General features: G+C 40.7%; 2 protein-coding genes across 2 annotated transcripts; both read right to left on the bottom strand.

The window, feature by feature from the left end:
- Nucleotides 1-2,066: 2,066 nt before the first annotated feature.
- On the bottom strand, nt 2,067-4,118 carry LOC137974275 (uncharacterized). The gene has a single exon (XM_068821148.1). The coding sequence runs from the start codon at nt 4,053-4,055 to the stop codon at nt 2,424-2,426; it is 1,632 nt and encodes a 543-aa protein (XP_068677249.1). The 5' UTR covers nt 4,056-4,118; the 3' UTR covers nt 2,067-2,423.
- Nucleotides 4,119-9,125: 5,007 nt separating this feature from the next.
- LOC137972553 (uncharacterized) lies at nt 9,126-10,757 on the bottom strand. The gene has a single exon (XM_068819301.1). The coding sequence runs from the start codon at nt 10,755-10,757 to the stop codon at nt 9,126-9,128; it is 1,632 nt and encodes a 543-aa protein (XP_068675402.1).
- Nucleotides 10,758-13,275: the final 2,518 nt, after the last annotated feature.

The following is a 13,275-nucleotide window of genomic DNA, read 5'->3' as shown; positions in this document are numbered from 1 at the left end:
ATTGACAAACTGTTAGGTAAAGATGCTGGTGAAAAGCATGACAAGGAGGAAAGTGGTTTCTTCGATGAACTTGAGCAGGAGTTTGCAGTAGAGGAGGTGCCAGGAGCCGCTTGCATCGTCTTGCTTTCATCTGTTTCTCGGTGTCTGGACACCCCGATAATGCACGAAGCTCGAGTTTTTGTAATATTTCATCCAGCTTTCGTCTCGCGCCACTGACCATATATATCGCGGCGTTAGACGACTATAAAACCCTTGTTGTATTCTTTGATTGCACTCACGTTATAAGAGGGCCATGTTAATGCCAGAACAATAGAAAAATGTGGCTCCAATTTGCATAGTAACAGAGTCAAATTCCCAAAAGACTTTTTCGCTATTATTCTTTCCACAAAGGAACAGACAAGCTGTTTAAATACATTAGAGTAATAAGCTAAATAATTGTAACATTTTTTAGAAAGTCTTTCATGGGCAGAGGTGCCGCATAAGTCTACCACAGCGCTGGGCCTTATAAAACTTAGTGAATACTAAAATCTGCAACAAAAGAACTCGTTCGCAAAGCTAAGTATCCGAACACTATGCATATCACAGTTTTGGACTATGTTGAACAAAGAATGGTAAAGTAATCGCTTGAATTAGATTTGTACTCTATAAAGTGTAGCCAACATGTAAACAAGACAAGGGGTGGGTGAGTGGGAATTTTAGATCATCAGTTGGAAATGACTGAGGACAAGAAACAGAAAGAGAAGTCCCTTTGTTCTGATTGACAGCAGAGATTTCCTTCATTGTGATTGGCCTAAACATGACAGAGCATGTTGGATGCAGCAAGTCAAATTGACCTTTGGAAGTAAACACAGCAGCCTTTTGACTTGCCAGCACATTGCATGACCAATATAAGAGCTTTCATGGTTGTCACTTTAATTTCATTTTCATTGCATAAAAATTGGCGTAAAATGGAAAAACCGTCATAAAATTCCAACGATTTGCTGCAACTCTTTTTAACTTGACTGACCAAAATATATCTCGACGGCGTTAACAATTTAGTCGTGTTAAGGTTGCGTAATTCTTGTCACGTGACTAGCTGGAAGTGTTTTCTTTTTGCGATAGAAAACTGAAAATGGGGCGCTCAAATGACATATAGCGCTCAAATGACATATAGTAAACATTAAATTCGCTACTCCTGATATTGCTTGGTCGTACTCTATACGAATCCGTCCGGAATGATTGACTGCAATGCGCAGTTGAAAAGTTATTGTAGGAACAGGTCACGTAACTTTCTTCTCCCTTTAATAATAGGGACACTGTCACGGGTTGACATGCGCAGTAGCACTCACTCTCTTCGAGACTTGTTATGCTCGACCGCCATTATGGAAATATCGGTAAGTTGAAGAATTCTGCATATATTTTGCATTAAATCAAGTTTATCTAAAGCAAATGCTATCTTTATCTAAAGCAAATTCCCCTCTGTCTTCGACCTTTCGTTTCCGCCCTGAGTTGATGCGTTTACCGCCATGTCCGGATCCTCCGCTAGACGTCATTTTGAATTTGTGATTGCTAGTAACTTGAAAAAGTAAGGCTGACTTTTCCAAGTTTCGATCAGCTACACGAGCATGCGCAGACCGTGACCGTGTCCCTTTAATAATGCCTTAATTAAATGTCATTTTCATCTGTTCGGGACACAGATAAAATCTCCTTGGGAGAGTCAAGAGTAATTCATAGTTCACTAATCTGATATTAAAAATCATTGTCCCATTTAAGAGTCCAGGTACATTAAGGCTACTGAGGGCCTTTTGTAAGAACGCACTGTTTCTTATCTGGTGCTTCAGCTGCGATTCGTTTGGTAGAAACAGTTTTTAATTTCGCGAGGTTCTGGCCAATCGTCTGAGACATGCCTTAAGAAAGGAAAGAAGAGAGACCCTGAAGACGAGGTTGGGACAAAGCATCCTCTAGGCTTGACACGTTACCATGGCAACAGTTCACAGAGCACGTCAGCTATGAAAAAATTTTCAACACTTCCAGTAGCATTTGTTTGTGGTGAGGTTTCAGTTTCCAGACGAACACGGTCGCAATATTACAGAAAAGAAGGGATAGCATGAGATCAAAGAAGTGTCTTCTTTTATTGACGTAAAATTGTAATAATTGTTGACGATAAAATGCTTCCGTAACTTAACTCAGTTTTCACTTCACTTCTTGAATGAGTTTCTCACAAAGATACAAGACAGTTGTTAAGACTCAGCACATCATGCTGCGCCCTGCCTGGACTGAAGTGCTGCGGGAATAGCAGTACTATCACAGGACTGAACGGGCATCCGAGCTAATTTCGCAAGTTCATATGTTGAGCTCCTGTTAGTAACACTTGTATTTTTCGAAGTAAGCTCCAGTCATCATCGATAAATAATCATCTCTGTTCACTTAGCGCGGCTTATTATTTAAGAAAATGGCATTTTGCAAGGAAGTTGAAGCAAAGAATCCTTAAATCGTGCCTGGACAACTCTGAAAAGGTTTGGACCCGTCCAAGCAGCCAATGGTAAAACGTTCACCACAGCAATTAGAATATGTCTTCTCCAGTCCTTTCTCCAAACTGCCATGACGGCCAAATTCTGGTATCGCGTTTCAATCGCCAAGGACATACTTGCGAAAAACCACTCGATCACTAATGGAACTGCAGTCAACTTGGTAAAGGATAGCAAAACTGCCCAGTGGGTTATGTTCTTCACATAAATGATTTGGTACAAATGAAAGAATCCATTGATGGAGACAATTGCGGCGGACTCATAGAGCATGCTCATAATAGCGATATCCGCTGTTATTCTTTCGGTACGCGGAGTTCGGTGACGCCCCCAAGGAGCTGAAGCTCGTTTCAAGATTTGTTGGCATATGTGATCGATGACAACAACTATGCTTCGTTCTATGACTTCGGCAACGCCGTGAATTATTCCAAGATAGGCGATGGCTTTTAAGTTGCCGAGATCCACCTGCATAACCCGGAATATGATCGCTGATCCACTGTACAATGGCGCCATCATAACGTAAGAATAAGCTGGGTGTGTTATTCTCCAAAGTCTCTGGACACAAATACGAGATGTTGTCTTGAAGACCACCCCAATGAGCGGAGAAAATAGAGCGATGATTAATTTGCCTTTTTCGTTTTGTTTGTTATACGCAGGATACACAAATAAAGAAAACATAATAGCTGGTATAAAAGGTAAACAATAAATGGCTGAAAAAAGCATGAAAGCAGCGTGTTTTTGTCGCTTTGAATGAAGGCAGAGATGATTTGATAACAAGTAGTTGTGGCCAAAAATACTCATGAGAAAGAGAATGTTAGCAGGGATGACTTGTTCGTTGTCGAAGAGCGGGAATGATTTACTGGATCCCAGAGCTTGTAAACTCACTCGGTACAGTGAGTCTAAGAAATACATAAACATGCAACATAAAAAGAGTTTTTTCTTCACTCCCGACAATTGATATGGACGGAAAAGAACTAGCGCAAGTAGAAAAACCCAAATATATAAAAAGAAGATAGAGATGATATTACAAATCACCTGCATCCATTGTAACTTTAGCGACATCGAGTTCTTTAGTTTAAAGTGACAGTTGAGGTACGTTTTATAGCTAAGATAGGAGACTATTGTAAAAAACATACCAATAGCGGTGGCTGAGAGAAGCGAAATCGATGCACCGACGACCGTTGACTTACACACTGTTTGCAAAGCAGATGGTCTCAGCTGCTTCCAGGACATTGCTCGATCGATATCCGCTTCGTGATTTTTGTCTTGTTCTGGGATGTCTTCGGGGGAACAAGCGTCCAAAAAGGCCGCCTTAACTGTACATGAGGCTGGTAAAAAATCATCCACCGTCACCTCTTTGTCGCTGTATTCCTGATAAATAATCTCGTCCACTGGTTGAGCGTACCATTCTCGACCTGTATTCTGCAAAAGGCTGTATTCTAAGGTTTCTTGACTATAGTCAGGGTCCTTTGGGCTGTATTTTTCGGATACACTACGTGTAAAACTAAAGACGATGTGTCCAAACACTTCGATGACCTTGCTTCCATCCATTTTGTACTTGTTTCAAGGAAACTTTATCGTGCAGTATTTCAAATTAAATGATAATTCTCTGCATTTTTCCGAGTACAATTTGTCCATGCGGCAAACTTATCCAGAATGAAAGTATCTGTCATTCAAGAAGTTTATTTATTAATCCGTGTTACTTCCGCCCACTTGCATCACAAATTTACATAGAAGGTTCGAGACTTCAGGATTTTTGCTCTCATTCTATTCCAATTTCGTGCATTTTCTATTATTGCATTATTGTTAACGAGATAAGATGAGTTGCAGTACTTTCGAATGAAAAAATTATAACTACTGTTGGGTTTTTTTGAACACTGATACAAATATGCAAATTATTTATTGTATTGGCTGTTTCGTTGGCACTTAGCGACAGCTAATACTAGTTACATCATGTAATTTATTATCATTGAGACTTAAATTCATGAATGCTACTTAATTGAAAACTGATAAATCAAAGCCTTGGTTTTGAACTCGCTTTTCGGAAGTGAATGAAGAAAAATAAGCATAGATAGAGAAGGTTTGAACCACACTTGGTTTGAAACCAGCATACATTCCAGTTTCCAGTTTCCAAAGTCCAAATCAACTGTCTGAAAAGCTAGGTGCGGCTTTGATTTTTTGAAGGGAAGAGCGGGGCTAATGAACAGCTAATTTAAATGCGAGGGGATTATGTGTTAATAAGCAAGGGAAGAGGGGGGGATAAGTCACTTATCCCCTTGCATGTTAATACATAATCCCCTCGCATTTAAATTAGCTGTTCACAAGAGTCTCTTGCTGTTCATGAATAACAAATTTACAAATGTTTATTTGGAAATATTAAATTCTAAAATTAAACTGAGCAGTGTTTTCTTTTGGGGCACATTCACGGATTTTCTTAGTCGGTGGTTCATCGCTTTTCACTGAGGCCCCCGAAAAATCAGTTGCTGATCCTTGAAAAACATCGGACACAATTTCCTTCTGCACGTCGCTAACTCTTTGATAGGTGTGAAGTGATTTCACAGTCGGTTACACTAGTGATCCCTCGACGGGAATCTTCTTTATCGGTAAAAAGGTCTGTCAAAAGATCCTCAGTGCGTAAATTGAAATTGTCAACTGCTTTCTCGTTGCCTGCACCCGCAAATAAAGATTCAAATTTGTTTTCCGAAAGCTCAATTGAGGTGCTGCCACTAAAACTGCTTTGAATAATACGCAGTTCTGATTCTGACTCTGAATTAGTTGTTTAGTCAACAACTAATTCGAACCCTCGCTTCAGGCCGATAACTCTTACTTATTTACTCCAAATTGCACCTGAAAAATCATGCTATTTTTTTGTTAAAGACATACATGCAATAATATCACCTTCATTGCATTTATTTCAACTATCTGCACTAATTTCACTTTTGTGCTCTCTGTTTGGAATTAATTGACTTGACCTCAGGCAATCAACGCGCTGAAATTTGCCCATGTATATTACGATTGTTCAAAGCAACAGTTGAAGGACATTTTAAATTTTAAGCATCATCGATCTGGTGTCTGGGAGTCCTGAGTCGATTCTCAAAAACTATTGACACATTTTTCGTCGACTGAAGCAAAATATTTTAAAATATGTCTTCATCGATGAGAGTCATTGCATCGCTAAATATAAGTTTCACTAAGATGTATCTCTACTTCTATTCCCGGTCTTGCATGTCTTTGACTCCCGGTGTAGCACGTCTCCTACACCTAAAGCCTACCTGATTTTCCGAACTAGTGTTTCGTTTCTATCACTGGAGATCTCCTTTCCAAGCGGCGACTGGAGATTGAAATAAGCTTTCGTTTTATTTCGTCTTTATTTCTGATGCCTTTAGCTCAAAGTAAACAAATGTCTTTTTTTCGATTTCGGAGAAACAAACACATTCCATCGTGTTCGTCGGATTGCGCCATTCAAGTGTAGAACTTGCGAATGGCGTCATCCCCTTTTTGGCGCGAAACGCAAATGAAAACCTTGCAAACCAGACGAGTCGACCTCTCACGACTTCGTCGCTCGCACATCATCCGCTTCGCGTCCGAAATATCACGCTTCGCTCGCCAAATACATTTGCTCCTGGGATTCTCGTAAGGTCGACTTGTGGCAAGTCTACCTACTTGAAAGCCAATTATGCTGAGCCAATCAGCGTTCGGGAGGCTGTCAATTGACACCCAGTCCTTTCACGTGTGAAAGATTATGGCGGGAAACAAAGAAACGTGATTTTAGCCAATTTAAAATTAAATTTTCAGAACCTTTTTTTCGGGAAAATATCCTTCACACCCCACCAATTCAAGATTTGCAAAAACGGAAAAATTGAGGGAAATACTCAAATTTACCTTTACCGAGACCTTGAAAATGGCGGTAACAACCGCGAGCTCTCAACCACAAGTCTTTTTGAGGCTCAACACAGCTCTTCCAACAACCTAAGTGAAGGTATTTCTGCTGGTTTTCAGCAAATGACTGATTTGCCCAGGTCCGTTTTAAATAACAAGGGTATCCAAGGTACTAGAAAGTGTCGACATAGCGCCATATCGCTCACTGAATGTGGTGTGCAGAGCCCTTCGGACTCTGACCATAGCTGGACACGAATTACTTCTAAAACTCCTAAATGTGCGCGTCTGACCGCAGATATGAGTTCAAGTGAGGATGAAATAGAAGAGTCTATTGACAAACTGTTAGGTAAAGATGCTGGTGAAAAGCATGACAAGGAGGAAAGTGGTTTCTTCGATGAACTTGAGCAGGAGTTTGCAGTAGAGGAGGTGCCAGGAGCCGCTTGCATCGTCTTGCTTTCATCTGTTTCTCGGTGTCTGGATACCCCAATAATGCACGAAGCTCGAGTTTTTGTAATATTTTATCCAGCTTTCGTCTCGCGCCACTGACCATATATATCGCGGCGTTAGACGACTATAAAACCCTTGTTGTATTCTTTGATTGCACTCACGTTATAAGAGGGCCATGTTAATGCCAGAACAATAGAAAAATGTGGCTCCAATTTGCATAGTAACAGAGTCAAATTCCCAAAAGACTTTTTCGCTATTATTCTTTCCACAAAGGAACAGACAAGCTGTTTAAATACATTAGAGTAATAAGCTAAATAATTGTAACATTTTTTAGAAAGTCTTTCATGGGCAGAGGTGCCGCATAAGTCTACCACAGCGCTGGGCCTTATAAAACTTAGTGAATACTAAAATCTGCAACAAAAGAACTCGTTCGCAAAGCTAAGTATCCGAACACTATGCATATCACAGTTTTGGACTATGTTGAACAAAGAATGGTAAAGTAATCGCTTGAATTAGATTTGTACTCTATAAAGTGTAGCCAACATGTAAACAAGACAAGGGGTGGGTGAGTGGGAATTTTAGATCATCAGTTGGAAATGACTGAGGACAAGAAACAGAAAGAGAAGTCCCTTTGTTCTGATTGACAGCAGAGATTTCCTTCATTGTGATTGGCCTAAACATGACAGAGCATGTTGGATGCAGCAAGTCAAATTGACCTTTGGAAGTAAACACAGCAGCCTTTTGACTTGCCAGCACATTGCATGACCAATATAAGAGCTTTCATGGTTGTCACTTTAATTTCATTTTCATTGCATAAAAATTGGCGTAGAATGGAAAAACCGTCATAAAATTCCAACGATTTGCTGCAACTCTTTTAAACTTGACGGACCAAAATATATCTCGACGGCGTTAACAATTTAGTCGTGTTAAAGTTGCGTAATTCTTGTCACGTGACTAGCTGGAAGTGTTTTCTTTTTGCGATAGAAAACTGAAAATGGGGCGCTCAAGTGACATATAGTAAACATTAAATTCGCTACTCCTGATATTGCTTGGTCGTACTCTATACGAATCCGTCCGGAATGATTGACTTTAATGCGCAGTTGAAAAGTTATTGTAGGAACAGGTCACGTAACTTTCTTCTCCCTTTAATAATAGGGACACTGTCACGGGTTGACATGCGCAGTAGCACTCACTCTCTTCGAGACTTGTCATGCTCGACCGCCATTATGGAAATATCGGTAAGTTGAAGAATTCTGCATATATTTTGCATTAAATCAAGTTTATCTAAAGCAAATGCTATCTTTATCTAGAGCAAATTCCCCTCTGTCTTCGACCTTTCGTTTCCGCCCTGAGTTGATGCGTTTACCGCCATGTCCGGATCCTCCGCTAGACCCCATTTTGAATTTGTGATTGCTAGTAACTTGAAAAAGTAAGGCAGACTTTTCCAAGTTTCGATCAGCTACACGAGCATGCGCAGACCGTGACCGTGTTCCTTTAATAATGCCTTAATTAAATGTCATTTTCATCCGTTCGGGACACAGATAAAATCTCCTTGGGAGAGTCAAGAGTGATTCATAGTTCACTAATCTGATATTAAAAATCATTGTCCCATTTAAGAGTCCAGGTACATTAAGGCTACTGAGGGGCTTTTGTAAGAACGCACTGTTTCTTATCTGGTGCTTCAGCTGCGATTCGTTTGGTAGAAACAGTTTTTAATTTCGCGAGGTTCTGGCCAATCGTCTGAGACATGCCTTAAGAAAGGGAAGAAGAGAGACCCTGAAGACCAGGTTGGGACAAAGCATCCTCTAGGCTTGACACGTTACCATGGCAACAGTTCACAGAGCACGTCAGCTATGAAAAAATTCTCAACCCTTCCAGTAGCATTTGTTTGTGGTGAGGTTTCAGTTTCCAGACGAACACGGTCGCAATATTACAGAAAAGAAGGGATAGCATGAGATCAAAGAAGTGTCTTCTTTTATTGACGTAAAATTGTAATAATTGTTGACGATAAAATGCTTCCGTAACTTAACTCAGTTTTCACTTCACTTCTTGAATGAGTTTCTCACAAAGATACAAGACAGTTGTTAAGACTCAGCACATCATGCTGCGCTCTGCCTGGACTGAAGTGCTGCGGGAATAGCAGTACTATCACAAGACTGGATGGGCATCCGAGCTAATTTCGCAAGGTCATCTGTTGAGCTCCTGTTAGTAACACTTGTATTAGCTGGAGCTGTTAGTAAGCTCCACTCATCATCGATAAATAATCATCTCTGTTCACTTAGCGCGGCTTATTATTTAAGAAAATGGCATTTTGCAAGGAAGTTGAAGCAAAGAATCCTTAAATCGTGCCTGGACAACTCTGAAAAGGTGTGGACCCGTCCAAGAAGCAATTGGTAAAACGTTCACCACAGCAATTAGAATGTGTCTTTTCCAGTCCTTTCTCCAAACTGCCATGACGGCCAAATTCTGGTATCGCGTTTCAATCGCCAAGGACATACTTGCGAAAAGCCACTCGATCACTAATGGAACTGCAGTCAACTTGGTAAAGGATAGCAAAACTGCCCAGTGGGTTATGTTCTTCACATAAATGATTTGGTACAAATGAAAGAATCCATTGATGGAGACAATTGCGGCGGACTCATAGAGCATGCTCATAATAGCGATATCCGCTGTTATTCGCTCGGTACGCGGAGTTCGGTAACGCCCCCAAGGAACTGAGGCTCTTTTCAAGATTCGTTGGCATATGTGATCGATGACAACAACTGTGCTTCGTTCTATGACTTCGGCAACGCCGTGAATTATTCCAAGATAGGCAATGGCTTTTAAGTTGCCAAGATCCACCTGCATAATACGGAACATGATCGCTGATCCACTGTACAATGGCGCCATCATAACGTAAGAATAAGCTGGGTGTGTTATTCTCCAAAGTCTCTGAACGCAAATACGAGATGTTGTCTTGAAGACCACCCCAATGAGCGGAGAAAATAGAGCGTTGATTAATTTGCCTTTTTCGTTTTGTTTGTTATACGCAGGATACAGAAATTTAGAAAACATAACAGCTGGTATAAAAGGTAAACAATAAATGGCTAAAAAAAGCATGAAAGCAGCGTGTTTTTGTCGCTTTGAATGAAGGCAGAGATGATTTGCTAACAAGTAGTTGTGGCCAAAAATACTCATGAGAAAGAGAATGTTAGCAGGGATGACTTGTTCGTTGTCGAAGAGCGGGAACGATTTACTGGATCCCAGAGCTTGTAAACTCACTCGGTACAGTGAGTCCAAGAAATACATAAACATGCAACATAAAAAGAGTTTTTTCTTCACTCCCGACAATTGATATGGACGGAAAAGAAATAGCGCAAGTGGAAAAACCCAAATATATAAAAAGAAGATAGAGATGATATTACAAATCACCTGCATCCATTGTAACTTTAGCGACATCGAGTTCTTTAGTTTAAAGTGACAGTTGAGGTACGTTTTATAGCTAAGATAAGAGACTATTGTGAAAAACATACCAATAGCGGTGGCTGAGAGAAGCGAAATCGATGCACCGACGACCGTTGACTTACACACTGTTCGCAAAGCAGATGGTCTCAGCTGCTTCCAGGACATTGCTCGATCGATATCTGCTTCGTGATTTTTGTCTTGTTCTGGGATGTCTCCGGGGGAACAAGCGTCTAGAAAGGCCGCCTTAACTGTACATGAGGCTGGTAAAAAATCATCCGCCGTCACCTCTTTGTCGCTGTATTCCTGATAAATAATCTCGTCCACTGGTTGAGCGTACCATTCTCGACCTGTATTCTGCAAAAGGCTGTATTCTAAGGTTTCTTGACTATAGTCAGGGTCCTTTGGGCTGTATTGTTCTGAGACACTACGTGTAAAACTAAAGACGATGTGTCCAAACACTTCGATGAACTTGCTTCCATCCATTTTGTACTTGTTTCAAGGAAACTTTATCGTGCAGTATTTCAAATTAAATGATAATTCTCTGCATTTTTCCGAGTACAATTTGTCCATGCGACAAACTTATCCAGAATGAAAGTATCAAGTATCTGTCATTCCAGAACTTTATTTATTAATCCGTGTTACTTCCACCCACTTGCATCACAAATTTACATAGAAGGTTTGAGACGTCAGGATTGTTGCTCTTATTCTATTCCCGCAGGGGCGATTCCGAGGGGGTGGGGAGGAGGGGGGGGGGGGGGGGGGGAAGAAGGTGGGTTAGGGTTCGGGTGAAGTTTGGCTACTTTTTAGATCATCCACCGACCGGGATAGGTTTGGCCCCTTTTTATTTTCCTTTTATCTTGTTTTTTATTCGACGTTTTTTTTTCTGCTGGAACAGATACTGTTTCCTGACGTGAACATTTTTAGCAATGAAAAACGTAACCAAAGTCAAGTATATACTTCGATAGGTGGTTTTCACGTTACGTCATCGCCGCCATGTTTGTGGACGAAAACAAAAGATCTCTTATCAGCTGTTCTTTTTTCGTTCCCCAACATTGTACGTTGTATCATTGTTATCTGTGTCTCCAGAGATTGTTTGAAAACCACCCATTCTTTCAATTTACCCCCCTTAAATGATTCCTAGATCCACCACTGCTATTTTTTTGTTAAAGACATACATGCAATAATATCACCTTCATTGCATTTATTTCAACTATCTCTACTAATTTCACTTTTGTGCTCTCTGTTTGGAATTAATTGACTAGATCTCAGACGATCAACTTGCTGAAATTTGCCCATGTATATTACGATTGTTCAAAGCAACAGTTGAAGGACATTTTAAATTTTAAGCATCATCTGGTGTCTGGGAGTCCTGAGTCGATTCTCAAAAACTATTGACACATTGTTCGTCGACTGAAGCAAAATATTTTAAAATATGTCTTCAACGATGAGAGTCATTGCATCGCTAAATATAAGTTTCACTAAGATGTATCTCTACTTCTATTCCCGGTCTTGCATGTCTTTGACTCCCGGTGTAGCACGTCTCCTACACCTGAAGCCTACCTGATCTTCCGAACTAGTGTTTCGCTTCTATCACTGGAGATCTCCTTTCCAAGCGGCTACTGGAGATTGAAATAAGCTTTCGTTTTATTTCGTCTTTATTTCTGATGCCTTTAGCTCAAAGTAAACAAATGTCTTTTTTTCGATTTCGGAGAAACAAACACATTCGATCGTGTTCGTCGGATTGCGCCATTCAAGTGTAGAACTTGCGAATGGCGTCATCCCTTTTTTGGCGCGAAACGCAAATGAAAACCTTGCAAACCAGACGAGTCGACCTCTTACGACTTCGTCGCTCGCACATCATCCGCTTCGCGTCCGAAATATCACGCTTCGCTCGCCAAATACATTTGCTCCTGGGATTCTCGTAAGGTCGACTTGTGGCAAGTCTACCTACTTGAAAGCCAATTATGCTGAGCCAATCAGCGTTCAGGAGGCTGTCAATTGACACCCAGTCCTTTCACGTGTGAAAGATTATGGCGGGAAACAAAGAAACGTGATTTTAGCCAATTTAAAATTAAATTTTCAGAACTTTTTTTTCGAGAAAATATCCTTCACACCCCACCAATTCAAGATTTGCAAAAACGGAAAAATTGAGGGAAATACTCAAATTTACCTTTACCGAGACCTTGAAAATGGCGGTAACAACCGCGAGCTCTCAACTACAAGTCTTTTCGAGGCCCAACACAGCTCTTCCAACAACCTAAGTGAAGGTATTTCTGCTGGTTTTCAGCAAATGACTGATTTGCCCAGGCCCGTTGTAAATAACAAGGGAATCCAAGGTACTAGAAAGTGTCGACATAGCGCCATATCGCTCACTGAAAGTGGTGTGCAGAGCTCTTCGGACTCTGACCATAGCTGGACACGAATTACTTCTAAAACTCCTAAATGTGATCGTCTGACCGCAGATATGAGTTCAAGTGAGGATGAAATAGAAGAGTCTATTGCCAATATGTTAGGTAAAGATGCTGGTGAAAAGCATGACAAGGAGGAAAGTGGTTTCTTCCATGAACTTGAGCAGGAGTTTGCAGTAGAGGAGGTGCCAGGAGCCGCGGTGAATGAAAAACTTGCCGCCATTATTAATTTTCACTGACAAAGTGTGAACAAATCAAGACATGCCTAAGTCAGCATGTTGTTCTCATGAGGTTTCTGATAGTTCAACTTATCTCTTGGGAGATGACTTGGCCTAAAAAGTAAAGGATATTAACGCGACAAATAGAGTTGGACAAAAACTCAGTGAAGAGTCTCCCAAACACCAAACCCTCCCAGAATTCCAGAATTCTATACACTAACAAAGATTCACAAGCCTACACTGTAGGTAGACCTATAATATCTGGGTGTGACGGTCCTACAGAAAGAATTTTATGCTTCATTGACCGCCTCATACAGCCGATAGCGCATCAACAAGAATCTTATCTGAAAGATTCATATGCTTGTCAAATAGCAT

The sequence above is a fragment of the Montipora foliosa genome, chromosome 10, assembly GCF_036669935.1.
Source record: "Montipora foliosa isolate CH-2021 chromosome 10, ASM3666993v2, whole genome shotgun sequence".
NCBI lineage: Eukaryota > Metazoa > Cnidaria > Anthozoa > Scleractinia > Acroporidae > Montipora > Montipora foliosa.
Note: the sequence above shows the minus strand (reverse complement) of the source record. Positions and strands in the feature narration are given on the sequence as shown.